This window comes from Sorex fumeus, unplaced genomic scaffold, assembly GCF_029834395.1.
Source record: "Sorex fumeus unplaced genomic scaffold, SorFum_2.1 ptg000013l, whole genome shotgun sequence".
Lineage (NCBI taxonomy): Eukaryota > Metazoa > Chordata > Mammalia > Eulipotyphla > Soricidae > Sorex > Sorex fumeus.
In genome coordinates, this window is record NW_026606070.1 from 33,134,206 (window position 1) to 33,154,786 (window position 20,581).

Here is a 20,581-nt window from a genome sequence, read left to right on the forward strand (position 1 = left end):
TCAAAGCTAAATGATATTCTACAATCTGATTTCCTATAATGTTTTCAATTACTTTTTAGTTGATGGACACTCAAATTGGGTCCAGTTTGCAATGCTTAAAACATATTTTTATATAAGATATTTACTTACTGGTTTTCTTATTTCTATAGGATAGAGTTCCAACATAACAGTTAACATCCTGTAGAGGTTATAGAGAGGAATTGCATTTTTCTTACATGGAGTGTTACATTAGTTAGGAGAGAGACATTTATTCCAATAAATATAACATAATGTAATTATTGATAATAAAATTTGTATGTTAAATTATTCTTATTGCTTTGGGGGGAGAGTAAAATACAAATATCAGTACCTTCTCTTGAATTTTTTTTCTAAGTTTTTGGTTCACAATGCTCAGGGGTTACTCCTGGCCCTTCCTTTTGGGGGTGTTAAGTAGGAAAGCAACTGAGTCTTAAGTCAAGTAAATATTATAGAGGCACAAGAGTAAATATTATTTAGAGCCAACTAACTCCCATGTTACAAAAGCATAAAATCAACTGTCTTCCTATGTCTATACAAAAAGGACATTGTTAAACCAAGCAAGTGACATAAAGGAAAGAGAAAAGCAATATAGGATTATTAGTGCTTGATGGAATTGGGTGTGCCTCGGGGGCACTGTGGTGGGAGTAACTCAATAAATCTAAGTTTCCTGTGGGCGGAGCAAGGACAACCTAATATTATCCAACAAACTTTCACAGGCAATGTAATGTAATAAGCAACGTTCCCATCTTCTTCAGCTTCTGAAAGACTTAAGGATGAAATTTTAGACTGGCAACACACACACACACACACACACACACACACACACACACACAACAAAAAACCCAGCATTAAATGTTAGAAACATTGAATTTTAATCCCTCTCCAGGAATCCTGAATGAAAATCTCTCATTTCTCTAGATGACTACAGTCTCAGCCTTCTCAGCTTATGCAGGTCTTAATTTCTGAACAATAGTTCTTTATTTCAACAAAGCCTTTTGTTGCTTGCTGGGCCTTTTGTCCCAACATATCCTGGAACCATTAAATGCTTCTACTCCTTTCTTTCCACTGTTAACTTACCTTATGCCTTGGGCTCCACACTTCAGTATTTCTCTTATCTTCCAATTTATTTTTCCCCCATAACTGTGTAATACACATTATTATTATTATTGTTTGCTTTTTGGGTCACATCCAGCAATGCTCAGGGGTTACTCCTGGCTTTGCATTCAGGAATTACTCCTGCAGTTGTTGGGGGACCATACGGGATCCTGGGGATTAGAATTCAGGTTGATCGATTGCAAGGCAAATGCCCTACCCGCTGTACTATTGTTCCGGCCCTGTAATTCACATTAGAGAATGTTAACACTGCATTTCCAATCCTTAAATTCATACTCTTCAGCAGAAAGGAGACAGTTTCCCCAAGGATGCATGTTAGTGCTGTGCTTTACTTTCAGCATCATTTGAAAACCTTGAAATTACTCAGTAATTTCTCCATCGATTTTTGGACAGCCCCTTTTCTCATTTTCAACAGAACAAAATCATTGTGCTGGCCTTCTTGTCCTGAACTGAGTCTTTTAAGTCATTCAGAAAAGGAAGTTAGAGGTTTCAGATCACTTAGCGTTATTGGCCCCTGTTGTATCCTCAAGGTTTTCTCTTTATCTTCTAGAAGAAATAGCTCATGATGTCTGCCTGTTGTTCACAGTTGGTTTTGTCATTCGTTTTATTTCTATCTTGCCTCATCAATTTTCCCCCTATTTGGTTCTTTATTTTGGAAAATCTGCCTTAATACCACTAACTTGAACCTCCTTCTCTCTTTTTTTTTTCACTTTTTGTTAGTGAATCACTGTGAGGTACAGTTACATACTTACAACTTTAATGTTTGCGGTTCAGTCATACAATGATCGAATATCCATCCCTCCACCAGTGCCCATTCTCCACCACCAATGATCCCAATATCTCTCCCACCACCCCACCCCATCCCACACCCTCCACCCCGCCTCTGTGGCAGGACATTCCCTTTTGTTCTCTTTCCTTTTAGGTGTTGTGGTTTGCAAGAGCTATTGAGTGGCCATAGTGTTAGGCCATATTGTTAGTCTACTTTCGGCACTCATCTTCCAGTCCGAGTGGGTTCTCCCAACACCCTTTACTTGGTGGTCCCTTCTCTATCTGAGCTGCCTTTCCCCCCAGCATGTGAGGCTGGCTTCCAAGGCATGGGCAAACCTCCTGGTCCTTATCTCTGCTATTCTTGGAACCTCCTTCTCTTGACTCTGCATCATCTTCAACTATTTCTCCATTTTTGAAAATATTCAGAGTAAAATTCCTAAGAGTCTCCTACTGTTACTATTTCCAGTTCCACTTCCCATCCTCCCCAACCTACTCAAACTGAGTTCTCAGCCAAGAACAATAGTCCCATTAAATAAAGGAAGTATCATAATTTTTTGTGTACTTAATATGTTTTTCTTTAAGGACATAAGGACATAATAGTTCATGTAACAATATGATAGGTAAAAGTCAATAATTATTAGCAGTTTAGTTGACACATTTTTTTACGGTTATAATTGGATTGATGTCAGTGTAGTAATTAAATCTAGAATTTTTTTAATTAATTCACCGTGAGATACAGTGACAAAAATTTCATGTTTGAACTTTGATCATACAGTTACCAAACACCCTTCCCTTCACCAGTGCACATTTTCCACCACCAAAATCCTCAGTATTCCCCCCCCCGCCCCATTCCTCCCCCTGCCTGTGTGGCAGACAATTTGCAAAGTATTCTTTTCCTACTTTAGTTACCTTCAATATTTCAAGACCAGTCATAACTCCCCTCATACCTGCTGAAAATACAATTGCTAGACAATGTGTTTTCTATTGCTTGTTATTGATATAATATAAAGTTGCATGGCCATGAGCTCTAAAGAATTCTAAGATTTTAATAATTAGGGTCTGAAGAAATCTATGCCACAGTTGCTCGGGTCCGAGATTCCTGTGTGTGTCTCTGAATCATGGCCACATGGGAGCTGGTGCTTCTTGCTGGCTTCTAGAAAATGGAGATTGCTGGAGCTCATAGCAGGCAGGCGCTGGGACGGTGCCTACCCCTGTCTGGAGTGGCCCAGTGGAGAAGGCCTATTGCAAAGTCCCGGACCATCTCTGCCACAAGTTGTTCAGGTCCAAGATTTCTGTGTGTGTCTCTAGAATTTTTTTAAAGGATAAAAAAGAAGAAGTATTATTGCTCAATAAACATATTAAAAATGTACCCAATCTCACATTTCTTTCTTTTTTTTTTTTTAGCTCTTTTCCCCTATTTTTTTTTTAATTAGTGAAACACCGTGAGGTACGGTTACAGATTTACATGTTTTCCTGCTTGTGTTTCAGTCATACACTGATCGAGTACCCATCCCTCCACCAGTGTCCACCCTCCACCATGAATGATCCCAGCATCCCTCCCACCTCCCCTCACCCCATCCCTCCCATAGAATTTTTTTGTTGTTATTTCTCTTTTAACTTTTTGAAATCTAGGATTAAGGCTGATATTTGAGATTGTGTATTAAAATCAAAATGTAGTAGTTTTGGTTCAAGGGCAAGAAGCTATTCAAATAAGCAAAAATCAAATGACTGTTTGATTTCCAGTGTCTTAATATAATAACAAGTAATTACAGCACTTGTCAAATGGTCATTCATTAAGTTTCCTTGACTCCAGCCTCTTAAATTGTGGGTCATGACCCTATACAAGGTCATGTAATTGGATGTGAGTTAAGAGAAAACATTTTTAAGTGTTTCAAAATAAATTTCTTTGTGATTTCTTATCAATAAACATTTTAGTTGCATGACTATTTTGTACACCAGGGCATATTTATATACTTGTGTACTAGAGTCATGTCAAAATTTTAGGGATAAAAGTGGCCTCTAGGGTTTGGAGCAATAGCACAGCGGGTACAGCTTTGCCTTGTGTGCGACTGACCTGGGTTCGGTTTCCAGTATCTCATATTGTCCCTTTGCACTCAGGAGTAATTCCTGAGTGCAAAGCCAGGAGTATTCCCTGTGCATTGCTGGGTGTGACCCCAAAAGAAAAAAAAATGGTCACTAATGGATAAAACTTAGAAGACTTACTCTAGACTAAGAAAGGGAAGGAACGAGGGAAGGAAGGAGTAAGGGAAGTGGGAAGGAAAGAATAAGAAAATGAGGAAAGAAAGGAGGAAGGTCAAGATAGAGAAAAAACAAAGTAAAGTATGATTTTTCAGTGATGGTTTTAATGAAAATAGTTCATACATATTGTTATTCTATAATGCTCATGAGATCACACTTCTTGCATTTTGTTATAATTGTTTCATTGTTCATCTTTATTCAATGCTAAAATTTGTAACATGAATCATGTCTTTCTTGCTTATTATAATTTCTAACACATAATTGGCACAAAGAAATTGTTATGTATCTCCATATCTACCTATTTATAGATAGTCAAAGAATGATATAAATTTTTGTTTAATCATTCCAAAATTGCCTTTCTTTAATAATGGAAAATGTTTGCATAAAATTATATATAAAAGGTAAAAGGTAAAGGCCCTCCCGTTGATCATCGATTTGCTCGAGCGGGCCCAGTAACGTCTCCATTGGAGACTTTGTTGTTACTGTGTTTGGCATATCGAATATGCCAAAATTATATATAGAAGAGGTTTTTTTAAAAGTAAATTTTAGTTCAAGAACTCAAGAAGGCTAAAGAATCAAAATGATGGGATGAACTTTACCACCCCCACTCCAACAACAAACTTCCCAAAGTTTCAACATTTTGAATTTTTTTCATAATAAGAACATTATAAGGGGGCCCAGAAAGATAATACAGGGGATAAGGCACCTGCCTTGCATGCAGCTAAGCCTGGTTTGATTTCCAGCCCTTCATGTGGTCCCCTGAGCAATGAGTAGATGAAGAGGTGCTATTTGTAAGGCCACTGCAATAGTAGGAGAGAGGGTAGCTTAGGTTAAAGTTTATTGTTAGATTATTATTAGATTTAGATTAAGCCATGAAAGAATGTTAAGTTTCAGAATATAGTTAAAACTGGAGTGTGAAAACTTGCTTAATAAAGTCAATATTGGTTTAAGAGGAAGAGACAATTCAACCACGTAACTGGTGGTTGTACTAAGTAACTGTAATATGAATTATGAATGCCCAGAACAGTGCCAAATATATGGTAAGCCCTAATAGCTCAGCTATATCAAGCATGTTGAATATATAGTTGGGTGTTTGATCTGCAACTAAAGGAAGAGGACAGCATTTAGGATGGACCAAGATACGGATGGTATTTTTTTTTATTTGATTTTTGTTGAGCTAACAATGGCTTATAAGTATGAATGCTTATAGTTTTAGGAGTACAGGTGTTACATCATCAGGTTTACCAGCAAAATGACAGTACCCCTTCACTACTATCCACCCATCTAAACGTGCTTGGAAATATCAGTCCTGTTAAGGTTTGCCTTCATCATTGTCTATTCCTTTTGCTTTGTTTCTTTCTATACCATCTATATGTGAGATCACTCATATTTGTCTTTCTCCTTCTGACTTATTTCACTTAACTTAATTTTGATAACCTCTAGTCCCACTTATAGAAAAAGTCACTGTCACTGTCACTGTCTTCCCGTTGTTCATCGATTTTGCTCGAGCAGGCCCAGTAACATTGTGAGACTTGTCACTGTGTTTGGCATATCGAATAGGTCACGGGCAGCTTGCCAGGCTTTGCCGTGCAGGCAAGATACTCTTGGTAGCTTGCTGGGCTCTCCAGAAGGGGTGGAGGCATGCAAGACAAACCCTACCTGCTGTGCTATCGCTTCAGAAAAAGTCAAAATTTCATTTTTCTTTAAAGCTGAGTAATTTATTTTAATTTTTATTGAAGACCCTGTTTTTTCCCATAGAATTTGAACCAGTTTCCAGTCCTATAAACAATGAATGAAGCTTGAGTTTCTTGGTTCCTTTCTCTCTGTAGCTGTGCTGGCACTGGTTAAGTGAAAATGGAAAAGAATTGCCAAGGGCTAAACAGGAACAGTGTGCTTCAGTAGCATGCTGAAAGATCTGTGCTCCTGAGAACCCTGGCTTAGTTTATTTTTGTTAACTGTGTGCCTCCAGCCTGTAATATAGCAGTATCAAGATTTAATGACTCTTTCAGCTTCTTTTCTTTCTTCTTTCTTTCTTTCTTTCTTTCTTTCTTTCTTTCTTTCTTTCTTTCTTTCTTTCTTTCTTTCTTCCTTCCTTCCTTCCTTCCTTCCTTCCTTCCTTCCTTCCTTCCTTCCTTCCATTCTTTCTTCTTTTCGGATCGCACCTGGCAATGCACGGGGGTTACTCCTGACTTTGCACTCAGGAATTACTCCTTACTCCGGCAGTGCTCAGGGGACCATATAGGATGCTGAGAATTGAACCTGGGTTGGCCGCATGTAAAGCAAACTCCCACCTTATCCACTGTACTATCACTCCAGCCCCTGCTTCAGCTTTCAGAGCATGTGCTCAGCCTGTTGAGCTATCTCTCTGGTCCCAGTATTTGGTATTTGAATCCACTGAGCTAGATGAAATCTTTGAGGATGTTAGTTAGCACAGAGCAAGAATGTTGTAGGTTAAACCCTGGGACTCTTCAACATAGATATTGAGAACGCACTAAGAAGCTGGAATGGAGCTATAGCCCAGCGGGTAGGATGTTTTTCTTGGGTGCAACCTACCTGGGTTTGATTCCTCCGCCCCTCTCGGAGAGTCCGGCAAGCTACCAAGAGTATCTTGCCCACATGGCAAAGTGTGGCAAGCTACCCATGACATATTCGATATGCCAAAAACAGCAACAACAAGTCTCACAGTTTGTTATGAGACATTACTGGTGCCCACTCAAGCAAATCAACGAACAATGGGAGGACAGCGCTACTAAGAAGGTTCTACAGAGAAGAGTGAGAGGGAAGGAACCATTAAATTTTAAAAAATTGTGGATCAAGGAGAGTTCTGGAAATTAAAAGAAGAAAGTGTTATTTTTTTAAACACATTTTTTGGGGGAAATCACACTGGCAATGCTCAGCATTACTTTTAGCTCTGCACTTAGGAATCACTCATGATGATTCTTGGGGGACCATATTGGATGCCAGGGATCGAACCTGAGTTGGCCATGTGCAAGGCAAGTGCCTTATCTGCTATACTATCTTCCCCCCAACCAAAGAAGAAAGTGCTTTAAGGTGGGGCTTAGCTAAAATATTTTATTGTTCAGAAACAATGAAATCTATGGCTTACCATTGAAAGTTATGGGCGGCGTTTTAAAGCTCTAGACTTTTTCTTGAAAATTAACTTATATTCTACAACAATACTCATGTTTGAAAGGCTCAGATAATACAATAAATAAGTGAGTTGGAGAAGGACTTGAAAAGAGTCAGAATTTACAAAAAGATTTGTTTTTAAAGCACCTGTACATAAAAAAAAAATAAATCCAGGATTACGATGTCAACCAATTGTCCTTGAATTTTATTTTTCAGGAGAGAGAATGCTGCCCTCTGGAGAGTAGTATTTGGCATCAACAATCTTGACCACCCATCGGCGTTCATGCAGACCCGCCTGGTGAAGACTATCATCCTGCACCCGCGCTACAGTCGAGTGGTGGTGGACTATGACATCAGCATAGTTGAGCTCAGTGAAGACATCAATGAAACAAGCTATGTCAGGCCTGTCTGCTTACCCAGCATGGAGAAGTTGTTAGAGCCTGATACTTACTGCTATATCACAGGCTGGGGACACATGGGCAACAAAAGTAAGCGAAGCCAGGGTCCTCAGGAGCACCCACCTTTAGCATGCTACTGAAGCACACTGTTCCTGCCTAGCCCTTGACAATCCTTTCACATTTTCCCCTAATTCAAGTTTAGCCACTAATGATAAATCATTGGCAACTGTATTCACACTCTCTCTTCTATGCAAATCATAAATGTCAGTATGTCATCATCGTACATAAACCTGCCATGCTCAAAGCTCCTTCTCCACACCTCAGAGTCCTTCTCTTGGGAGCCATTACCAGTGCTTTGGAGCTGTTGTATGAGTCAGATCTTTCCGTGAAATCCCTGCTTTGAATGGTCTGTATTAGTGATTTGCACTGTTTGCAGGCTGCTCCTCAGTAACTTTATCTAGGGGTTAGGCAGTTCGGCTGCTATAGACAGACCCGTTGCATGATTCTATTTCCAATTCTGGTCTTCTGATTTGGTCTTAGTGGCATCTGGTGACACAGTCTATACGTTCTTTCCTTTGAGAAAGAAAACGAATTTGCTATCTTCCTATTTAAATGGATTGAAATAATTTGTCCCGCTAGATAATCTCAACACAGGCATTTGAACAGCTGCACTCCTCGCTATGTCTCTGCAATAGACTGTGCTTGACATGCTCAAGGCTTAGTACAAGAATGCAATTAACACAATCTTCCCGGTGACTGCTTGTCGGCCACTGCAACTAAATGTCCAGCCTCGCAGGCATGTTGTTGTATATTGACATTCTTCTAGCCACCTTTCCCATTGCCAATTTGAAGGATAATTTCTTTTCTTGACCTTTAGTCAGATAAGCTGCTCACTAAGTTGAGTTTCTCTTCTACATGATTGGCTGAGAAAAGAAGAGACAGTTGATTAACAGAAGTCAATGATTCTGGAAAAGCTTGCTGTGAGAACTTCCAAAGCATCTTAGACATGTGTCAGCATTTCTGTCACCCTGATTTTTAAAAGCAACCATTAATATTGCAGTATGATCTATTTGTAATGTACAATATTTTAAGAGCCAAATATATTATCTTTCAACCTGACATTTTTTCCTCCCACACCCCCACATCACACTCCAAGCAATTGCATAAACATACACACTTACTATATATGTCTGCAGTGTGACAAATCAGCGTTGGAATTCATTCTTCGAGAAAACTGGTTTTCTTTATGCCTACTTAAGTGCATTTAATTGGTTTGGTTTCCTAGATTATTTCAACACTTCAACATATACATCACTAACTTGTGTAATTGAGTGACTCTGAATGCACTACTCTAGTTTAGTGGAGTGAATAAAAGAAATTGTTGGTCCCTAGAATTGTGATGAAGGTTAAGGCCAACTAGTCAAGGGAGTGCTAAGTACAGGGGCTGGTACACAGTGAATATGAGGAGTCACCCCAAATACTCCTCTGACATCCGGGAAGCTTCTCCCTCCCTCCCTCCCTCCCTCCCTTCCTTCCTTCCTTCCTTCCTTCCTTCCTTCCTTCCTTCCTTCCTTCCTGCCTGCCTGCCTGCCTGCTTTTTTCTCTCTCTCTTCTTTCTTTCTTTCTTTCTTTCTTTCTTTCTTTCTTTCTTTCTTTCTTTCTTCTTTCTTTGCATCCTTCCTTCCTTCCTTCCTTCCTTCCTTCCTTCCTTCCTTCCTTCCTTCCTTCCTTCCTTCCTTTCCTTCTCTCTTTTGTTTTTGGTTCACATACAGTAATTCTCTGGGTTTACTCCTGGTTTTGCACTCAGGAATTACTACTGGTGGTGCTTGTCGGAACTTAAGGAATGCCAAAGACTGAACCCAAATGAAACCTGGGTCAACTACGTGCAAGGCAAACGCCCTACCTCCTGTACTATCTCTCTGGCCCCCCAACTTGCAAAAATTGCACTACTATTTTCACACTGATTTACAAATAAGAATCTTCCAGTAACAGACAGTATACATACATAATGCTTCACCCTCACCATCTAATAGGAAAAACATGAGTGCTTTTTAGTATGGTTGGCAAACAGAAGATTCATTCTGCCTTGCTTCAGGAAATCAATGGCTATACTCTAAGAATTTACAAGCAACATGGGATTCACACATGCTCTCTGCTGAGAATAAGAGATGAGATGATTTTTACCCTTTCAACATCTCTGTCATATCCTCTAGCATTAAAGCTTCAGACACTCAAACTGTAGACAGCATCCCTTCTTGTCCTTGGGTGAAGAGGGACCGACATCTGGTAGACACAGAGCTGAGAACTCTTGGCTGAGACTCTGGCAGGATTTTCTTCTTTTCCTTGCTGTCATCATTGTTTTTGATGCACCATCTAACAAAAGCAAGGAAGTAAGGGCCAAGGCTTATGAATTAACTGCTTAAACAAGCTGTGCCTCTGTTTTCTCAATAAATAAAAGGGTTTGATGAGGTTGCTGCTCTGATCATTTCTAATTGGCAATATCTGACTTCAGACAAACCCTATCTTTAAAGTGACATTTTAAAGAAAGCCTCTGATTGATTCTCTACTACAAAATATAATAATTTTATATATAACTTCATTCTCCGCCCCCCTGCCCCCACCAACCTGACTTTCCTTGTATGTTTTATTTTCTCCCTTAAACAACAACATCTACTCCAGTGCCATTTAAGCTACAAGAGGGAGAAGTCCGCATTATTTCTCTGGAGCAGTGTCAGTCATACTTTGACATGAAGACCATCACCACCCGGATGATATGTGCTGGTTACGAGTCTGGCACGGTCGACTCCTGCATGGTGAGCTGGGTATTGAGGAGATTCTCTCTGACTACAGCTTCTTTATAAACTCCAGAGCATTCACCCATGGCCTTCTGGGAGCTTGCTGTTTAGTGTTGTGGGAGCTGCTGCTTTGGGCTGTGCTTTAGACCAGGTGGCGGGGTGTCATGTAGTGCTGGAACTTGCCTGTTCACATCATGTGCTCTATCCCCAATCCCCCTTTTTTGAATATTATTTATTAGCAAATGTTTAATTATCAGAGTGTTTTCTTTTTGTATCAATTTCCAGCTGATTTCCCCTAATTCCCCCTAAGACCCACCGTTTGCTTCTTTACTTTGTGGGGAGCAACAACAAGAGAGCACCCCAGGATGGGAACTCAGTGTTCTGGCATAGGAAGATGGTTCAAACGGTGGAGTACATGTCTAGCATGTTCAAGGTCCCAAGTTTGATCCCTAGCCCCCTAAACACCACCAGATGAGTGCTGGTAATACCTGAGCACCACTGGGTATAATCCTAGTAACCCCAAGCATCATTGGGACAAACATCAAACCACTAGGCCTGTGTTGAGCTCCAGCAATCCCTATTCCAAACTTTCTAATCCTGGGGCTGGAGAGAGAGTTCTGCGCAAGGGCACTTGTCTTGCATGCAACCAACCTGGATTTGATCCTCTGGCATCCCATATCATCCCTCAAGCATGTCCAGAAGTAATTCCTGAGCATTGTCAGGTGTGGCCCAAATAAGTACTGTAGCACTGTAGCATTGTCCTCCTGTTGTTCATTGACTTGCTTGAACGGGCATCCGGGCACCCGTAACATCTCCATTGTGAGACTTGTTGTTACTGTTTTGGGCATATCAAATACACCACGGGGAGCTTTCCAGGCCCTGCTGTGCGGGTGGGAAACTCTAGGTGGTTTGCTGGGCTCTCTGAGAGGGACAGAAGAACCAAACCTGGGTTGGCCACATGCAAGGCAAACGCCCTGCTCGCTGTGCTATCACTCCCAAGCAAAATACAAATTAAAGTTTTTCTGGTTTATCTCACTTGAATGGAGGGCAAATAGGTTTCTAAGAAAAGCTAGTATTAGGAACCATGGGTTTAAGAGACTAACCCAGGAAGCCAGAGGACACTAAAGGAGATTTATTTGATTTCTTTTCAGCCACCAGGGGATTACCTACAATGTCCCAACTTCCAGAGTATGTGACTGAACAGCCTTGGTTTCAGGAGTTGATCACACAGGCACTGCCTATGACACACTTAATTGCCATTTTGATCTCCAGGATCACCAAATGCGCCTTTAGATGCACTGGATTGCTGGTTACAGCAGTGCTCAATGCTTGCTGGCTTAAAACACAGGAAAGCATTTTTGCTTTGATTTAATAAGCATTCACTAGATATTATACAGCACTTTCAGGAAAGGAAACAAAGGCACAGTATCAAAGATGCTCATATCTAAATGAGAGCAGTCTTCAATAATCTGTCTTGTTCGACATCATTGTTTTATAGTAAGGCGATGAAGAATGAAAAGAACACTCACCAGCACTGAATGCAGTGACCTGATTAGAAGAAACACTGCTTATCCATCATTTCACGTAAAGTTGCCAGGGATTGGTAGTGTTAAGTATGGGCTTTGCCACATTGCTATGAAGCACCTTTCACTGCTTTAGAGTAGATCAAATAGTTTTTCTCATTTTAGAATTGAAGAAATGCAAGAATATATATATATACACATATATATACATATATATAATTTCAACATACCATAATCCCCTCCCCCCAATTTTTTGATGTTTGTACACCCTTAGCAATTCTTAGGGTTTATTGCTAGATTTGGATCTGCGCTCAAAGATTACTCTTGGAAGGGTTCAGGGGACTATAGGTGGTGCCAGGGATTGAATCTGGGTCTGCTGTATGGAAGGGAAGTGCTAAAACCTAACTGTACTATATGTATGTCTCCACAGTTCTTTTGTTTTGTTTTGGGGGTTGGGTTGGGCTTTGGGGCCACACCTGGCAGTACTCAGGGCTTGCTTCTGGCTCTGCAATCAGGAATCACTCCTGGCAGGCTCAGGGGTATGCTGGGGATTGAACCCAGATTGGCCTCCTATACTATCTCTCCAGCCCTACCACAAAGCTGGTTTTGATGGTCCATTTCAGAATGGATGATTCAAGAAGATTGGAAATAGCCTCAGGGGATTCCGCAAATAGTTGTCATAGGTAGGAGGGAGGCAGAGGGCTTAGAATCTCACTGAGGTCATCTTGCCTTTGCCTCCTAGTGGGCAGTGGAAGAGGAATTTATGCAGGGGTCACAGGTTTGCTTTTGCAGGTCAATAAAAATGTGTTGGGAAGCCACATGAATACAGCTTGGGATATTTGTAGGCTGAACAGTCTGGTCAGGATCCCCTCTCTGCCACTGATAGTTTTTGGTCTCCAAATGTTTTTATAATAATTCATTATATCTTTTCAGGCACCCGTGGTGGAAGGTATACTTGTTTTTCCTATTTTCCAGATTGAAAAATGAGGGTCTAGAAAGGTTGAGTAATTTCTCCTCTATCACCCAGCATAAAGGTGCTGCCATCTTCATGAGGCTATGAGGGATTAGGTGGTCTCACACGGCAACACAAATCCAGCCAGCCACTCAGCCTCTTCCTTATCCGAATAGCATTGATTAATGTGAATACAATTTTCCCCAACATGATTTGGAGGTCTGCTAAAAACTAGTGCCTCTCATCTTTTGGTAATTACTAAGGGAATGGGTAGGAGGTTATTCCTTCAAAAAGGATTCAAAGGCTGTGGGGATAGTACAACTGGTACTGCTAATGCTTAACACATGCAGGGCTTGAGTTTGATTTCCAGCACCTGGACCCATATGACTCTCCCCCACCCTTATACCCTGTTGGACATAGCCCTGATGACCCCCAAAAAACAAAGCTCCAGTCCAAGAAAAAAATAGAATTGAAGTTCCAAGCATAGGTCCATTTGATTTCCCATGTCCAACAGGTCATACTAGGCAGAGGGAATTCATTGCTCTGGGTCTCTTGAATGCATACCAGATGTTCTCAAGTTCTCTAAGAATATCACAGAAAAAAGGAACTATAAAAATTGCTTTGTGGGGGGCTGGAGTGATAGCGCAGCAGGTAGGGCATTTGCCTTGCATGCGGCCAACCCGGGTTCGATTCCCAGCATCCCATATAGTCCCCCGGGCACCGCCAGGGGTAATTCCTGAGTGCATGAGCCAGAGGTAACCCCTGTGCATCGCCAGGTGTGACCCAAAAAGCCAAAAAAATAGCTTTTTTCCCTTACATTAAAATTTTGTTCCAGACCCATCATTTTCTTTCTACAGCACATCACACCAAAAGCTGTACATAACTATGTTTTCAGAAATCTTGGGGATCAATACAGAAGCCAAAATCAATGTTGACCTCAACACTGATGCAGGAAGAGGCAGAGTAACAAAACGGTAGACTGATAACGTGTGCCTGAAGTTATGATCTCCATTTTATTTTGAATTGACTGTTTCTTTATCTCTCATTGTCACCAAACAAATGCTCACCTGCCTCTCGGATCCTAACTTTCATGTCGCAGGAAGGAGATGTTTGATCCTCTCCAGCCGTGCTCACTTGGAAACAATTCCTTTGAAGACTCCTTTATTTACTGTCCTAAGATTTTGCTTTTCTTTATAGATATTTTTGTTACCCAAGCTTTTGCTTTCTTTATCTCTGTAGCTCCCACCTCAGAATCTTGCAAAGACCCCATGCTAAATAATGATGTCATTCAATTTTTTATGTGAAATGAGAAGGGCCTTGTAAACTTGTTCCATTTTGATCACTCTTTGGCATAAGGAATATCTCTGCCTGAATAAGGCATCATCTTAAAACTTATTTTTTATAAAGAGAGGAGAAAATATTTTAGGAATACATCTGGTTAAAAAAAGTTTCCCTTTGGTACATTTACACAATGGAGTAGTATTTAGCTGTTAGAAAAGATCAAGTCATGAAATTCACATACAAGTGGTACTACATGAAAAGTATCATGTTAAGCGAAATGAGTCAGAAAGAGCGGGATAGACACAGAAAGATTGCATTCATCTGGGGGAACATACAGCAACAAAATGGGTGACTAACACCAAGGAGTGGCCGAGATTAGTACCAGGAATTTTGCTCCATGACTTGGAGGCCAGCCACACATGCTAGGGGAAAAGGGAGCTCAGATAGAGAAGGGAGCACCAAATAAAGGGTGTTGGGAGGATCTTCCCAGGGTGGAAGAAGCGTGCTGAAAGTAGACTATAGACCAAACATGATTGCCACTCAATGCCTCTCTTGCAAAACACATGACCCAAAAGAAGAGAGAGAGAGAACAAGGGGGAATGCCCTGCCACAGAAGCAGGGTGGGATGGGGGAGGATGGGGGATGGGAGGGATGCTGGGACCTATGGTGATGGAGGATGGGCGCTGGTGGAGGGATGGGTACTTGATCATTGTATAACTGAAACCCAAGCACAAAAATTTGTAAGTCTATAACTGTGCCTCATGGTGTTTCACTAATTAAAAAAAAAGTTTCCACTAAATTTTGCTTTCAAAAAGTTCCGTTAGGTTTTAGGGCAGAACAATTCCCTTAGTCCCTGGTAGCTGAAAGTCTGTGTGGATTTTTCAGGCTTGTGATATTATAGATTATACATATAAAGATCACCTTTGCCACAGTAGCCTGGAGCACAAAAGAGTATTCCCATATCCTCTAACAATTGTAGGGAGGGAACCTCGTAGTTAAAGAACTGGTATTGTGCTACCAGACTTAAATTCTACCTTTGCCTGTGAACAATTTTTCGAACAATTTTTTATCTTCTTCAAAATGGAAATAATTGTAATTATATTAATATTCTCAACATGGAAGGATTAATTGAGCGGGCAGCGGGCAGTGCTTAGTTAATATGACTCTCAAATATCTCCAAATGGAAAGCCCAGGAATAACTAATAGGTGACAAACAATGGCATTTTGTTGAAAAAGAAAAAAGAATTTCACCTAACATTGAATGAAACGTTATCTGAGAATATGGCTTTAGTATATGTCATTTCAATTTACGATGGTTTCTAAGAACGTATCAGTCAAATTAAGACCTTAATTACCAAGTTTAAAATTAATGCAGGAAAAAGAATATTTCCACCATGAACTGAAATATTTCCATATTTTCTATAATCGGAAAATACGGAGATTTTTACATTACAGAAAATAATCTAAAGCCTTTTAGAATATAGTCTTTTGGAGACTTTTGAAGCCTTTTTGAAGCCTTTCAGAATATACTCTCTAATCCAGTTTTTCAACTAGGGGCCATGTGGTCTCCTGTCAACCCTTAGGATATCCAAGGGACCACAGATGAAAAAAATCACATAAATGGGTGGGCATGGCATAAGACTCAGGGGCCAATTTGTAAAAAAAGCAGGGGGGGGAGGGCAGGAAAGAAACAAGGTCAAAAGGGAGTCATGGTTGGAAAAATATTGAGAAACACCGCTCTAACTTAATCTCTCTCTCTTCTTTTTTTTGAGATATAGCATTGACGTCTAGCAAATGATAGTTCTACTTTTGTAGGCAAAATAATAAGTAATACTCAAGTACAATTCCACAACATAGATTTCAAGGATAAAAATCTCTGCATATGAGATAAAATATAGATTATATAAATGAAATATCTTACTAGAACTAAGTGATACGTGATCTTTTCTCTGAAGTATGTTAGTTATGAGTCATACAAAGTCAGGAAATGCAGTATATGTTTTTTACATGATGCATTCATTCAAGTAGCAAGAACTTTATAAGAAGAGATTTATTTAGGATATTTTTCTAGGAGACCTGGCAGGTGTGTCAAGGGGTTGAAGCACAAACTTTGCATGTGGGAGACACTAGTTCAATCCCTAAAACCACATGGTCCCTGTGAAACACCAAGTATACTCTTCACCTCCCTCAAAAAGAATATTTTTGTAGTATTGTTTAATGGGTAGAAGCAATCTTTTTTCCATTTTGGCAAAATTTGGTCAAAAGTTAATGGATTTATAAAATGAATCAAAGTTAATGAATTCAATTATTTAAAAAAAATCAATTCTGCTACATAAAAAATGAATGATAACTAAATGCAAAAAATGTCTTCAGATTCCACAGAAAGAAAGAATATTGTCTTTACACCAGACTTTCACACTTTAGATGATCAGTTTTGAATGTCCCCTGGAAAGTTACATCTGTATAGTGACAAGCACTGTCCCCACATAAGCTACAAAGGAAAGCTGGGGTGAAATTTTCCAGTTTGTGGCTTGAGTGGGGATTGGCTTTTTTGTACCCTTGGAACAACACAGAGCCCTTGCACTCTGAAACAGCAATGACTAACACCCACCACTGTTCATTTCAGGGCGACAGCGGTGGACCACTTGTTTGCGAACAGCCTCGGGGACAGTGGACATTGTTTGGTTTAACTTCATGGGGCTCCATCTGCTTTTCCAAAGTCCTGGGGCCTGGAGTTTATAGCAATGTGTCATACTTCCTCGAATGGATCCAAAGGCAAATATACATCCATACCTTTTTCCTAAATTAATTCTAAAGATCACCGGAGACATTTGCCGGCTATACTCAAAGTAAATGGCCTTCTCGACTATGGAGCGCATCCTGCAGAGTTATACAGAAGCTCTTTATAGGGAACAGAGCTGCTCACCCGCGCGCTGCAAATGTTCATGTTTGTTTTGGTCTAATTTTATTCAACTCTGTCCCTCAACTTTATATTCCTCTTATTTTCTGTTCAGTGAAAGTGAGAAAAAAATCAAAACAGTGCTTGTTCTTTTGCCAGATCTAATCTTGGCTGTAGAATAAAATGATCAACTCTGGAGAGAGTTTGACAACGGCAGGCACTCAGGTAACAAGGTATAGAAAATTCTCTTTTATCTGATCAGAAAAAGGACACTGAGATTCAGGCTCACTCATCTTTGGCAGCTTATCTTTTTCCAGCAAAATAAAGTGGTGACACATTTCAATATCATTGCAGATTTGCTTTGATTTTTTTTAAAAAGTACAAGCTAATTTACATGTTCAAATGATTTACTAGCACTCTTCAAAAGTTTGCATAAGCTAAATAACTTCTGAGCGGAGGTCAGAGGTAAAAAGCCACGCTGCTTCTATTTAGGGAGCTAAAATAGTAAGACATAAATACAAAACACTTTAGACTTCAACAATTAGCAAATGATGTTATAGGACTACCCATGCTGAATTTAAATCAGGATCATAATTTTATAGAAAATTCTTCATGCAACTTTTTTTATAATTAGGTTTTGTTTATTGATTATCAACTAGAAGACCGAGACAGCCACAACAAAGAAATACCTGTGGGATATATTTTGTTCTGCCTACAAGATTATTAGAGATGAGATTAAATTTTACAAAGAAGAATTTGTAGTAGACTCAAGAGATGAAATAAAAAAATTAATTGTACCATGGCCTCAATGAAATATTTTTTATTTTTCCTATTTGTCATATCAATAAAGTCATAGACATGTATCTTAAACCATCTTAAGATTTTGCATGGAGTACAAGATTTTGCAATTTTTTTCCTTGAAAAATTTTACAATATCTTTGAAGCAATGGTAATTACCATATCTTCCCTTGATAAGTGTGCTTTAAAAAAATGCTTTTAAGTGGGTCTGGAACCATAGTTCTGTGGGTAGGGTGTTTGCCTTGTACCTGGCCAACTCTGGCTTGATCCCTGGCATCCCATATGGTCCCGTGAACACCTCCAGGGGTAATTCCTGAGTGCAGAGCAAGGAGTAACCCCTGAGCATCGCTGTGTGTGACTTCAAAAGCCAATAAATATATTTTTTTTAAAAAAATGCTTTTAAGCTCCTGGACACTTTTCACACAACAGTTTCTGAAGTAATTAGTGGTGAAACTCTTTTTACCCACTAAGTCTTCAAAACATGAATCTTCACACATACTAATTTAATTAGCCAGGTGCTCTTTTTTGTAAATGCCTTTGAACAAGTAGGTTGCCTACTAACCACCAGCATCTTGGATTGCCTCAGCTCCTCAGAGCCTACCTGCAATTTCATACATGTATTTTTGTACTCTTTTCTATATATATTCATACTTGAAATGCAAAACGTTGTCATGACACTTTGCATGTTATTTATCTCCTGTTCTGTAGTTTTTATGAACTGTTGAGAATGTGAAATCCAGCAATTAAATTGTGATTACAACTGTATGAAATTTTAAGAACAAATGTCATTTTGTACTTAAGGTAACAACTTTTAGCTTGGCTCGATTTATGTTCAGTGATATGTACATATTGAACTTATTTTCAGTAGCTCTGATCACAAATAAAATTATGTCACTTTATGTTTTGTTTGGATGACCCCGGAGCATGTTCCAGAAAAGCAATCACTATCACTATCACTATCACCCTGTTGTTCATCGATTTGCTCACGTAGGTGTCAGTAACATCTCCATTCGTCCCTGTGTAGCTAGTGTAGCCTGATGGCATATTGGGAGTCTTTCAGGGTCAGGGGAATGAGGACCATCATTGTTACTGTTTTTGGCATATCGAGTACGCCACAGGTAGCTTGCCAGGTTCTGCCGTGCAGGCGGGATACTCTCGGTAGCTTGCCAGGCTCTCCTAGAGAGATGGAGGCTTTTGGGGAAGTCTCTAATCACCTTTACAGGTGTTCCCGTCAGGCATGTATGTGGGCAAGGTACTCCCAGCAGCCTGCCGGGTTCTCTGAGAGTGAGAATTAGAGAAAAAGTCTTGTGGCTGCGAATGCCAGAAAAACAAGTTTCAGAAAAATTGGTTCCCACTATAAAAGTTGGCATCATCAATCAAAATTTTTCTGATTATCTCTCACTTATACTCTTTTAAAAAATTCTGATGATAGATGACTCTTTGACATTCTGAAAAGTTGCTAATACCTTCAAATGATCTGGTGAGTGTCTAAGAAAAATGTTACACCTTTAAAAGTTCAGAGATGTGTACCTGAGTACATTTTGGGAATCTTATCCAATTCTTTTATCTTTTAGGGAAAAATTACATTTTTAAAGAATAATTATATAATACTTGGTCCCCAAATTTGATAAATGTGGGCTTTTTTTTTTTTTTTGGAGAGAGAACAGGGAGGGATCAGGTGGATCACACCTGGCAATGCTTAGAGGCTATTCCTTTCAGTGATGAGAAGTGACTCCTAGTGGAACCAGGTGCAGTGCTGGGGATTGAATCAGGGTTGGCCACATGCAAGACAAGTGCCTTAACCCCTGTACTATCTCTCAAGCCTCTTATAAAATGTATTGAACTCCCAAAGACAAAAGATCATCTTGGACAATGTTCTGTAGAAGAGGTATTCATTTATAAATTAAATACTTAAAGGATTAATCCTGATTCTAAGTCTCTTTCACTTGAGGTGTAGATGTGTTTAAGAATCTGGATTTTTTTTCTCTCTCTCTCTCTCTTTCTTTCTTTCTTTTTCCTTCCTTCCTTCTTCTTTCTTTCTTTCTTTCTTTCTTTCTTTCTTTCTTTCTAGGGGGAGGGATACACCTGGCAATGCTCAGGGGTTACTCTACTCAGGAATTCCTTCTGATGGGGCTCAGTAGACCATATGGAAAGCCAGGGATTAAACCTGGGCTGGCTATGTGCAAGGCAAATGTCCTACCTACTGTACTATCTCTCTGGCCCTGAGAATCTGGATTTTTTTCAAAAATTTAAAATAAGATATATCTTATGCAGCAATAAAAATGCAAATACAAAAATATACTTTCAGCAAAGTACATGAAGATTATATAAGATTATATAATACCTTCCCATTAATTCAAGGCACAAAATTTATAACTAACTTATGAAACATTTCAGTTTTCAGAGACACTGGGACTTGAAATATAAATAAGATATAGTGGCTCTCACAGACTTAATTTATATAAGCTGATACTTTCACCTCTTGAAGATCAGCCTTTTTTTTTGTTTGTTTTGCTTTTTGGGTCTGGAGCGATAGCACAGTGAGTAGGGCATTTGCCTTGCACACAGCTGACCTGGCCAACCTGAGTTCGATTCCTCCACCCCTCTAGGAGAGCCCGGCAAGCTACTGAGAGTATATCACCCGCAGG

At 39.7% G+C, this 20,581-nt stretch overlaps 1 protein-coding gene across 3 annotated transcripts in view; it reads left to right on the forward strand.

The window, feature by feature from the left end:
• CORIN (corin, serine peptidase) overlaps positions 1-18,832 on the forward strand; it is a 238,116-nt gene extending 219,284 nt beyond the window's left edge. For all 3 annotated transcript variants that reach the window (XM_056111214.1, XM_056111215.1, XM_056111216.1), the window contains exons 20-22: positions 7,504-7,775; positions 10,365-10,498; positions 16,863-18,832. In XM_056111214.1, the coding sequence (XP_055967189.1) occupies positions 7,504-7,775; positions 10,365-10,498; positions 16,863-17,045 (589 nt within the window). In that variant the 3' untranslated portion in view covers positions 17,046-18,832. The remainder of the gene's footprint in view (positions 1-7,503; positions 7,776-10,364; positions 10,499-16,862) is intronic.
• Positions 18,833-20,581: the final 1,749 nt, after the last annotated feature.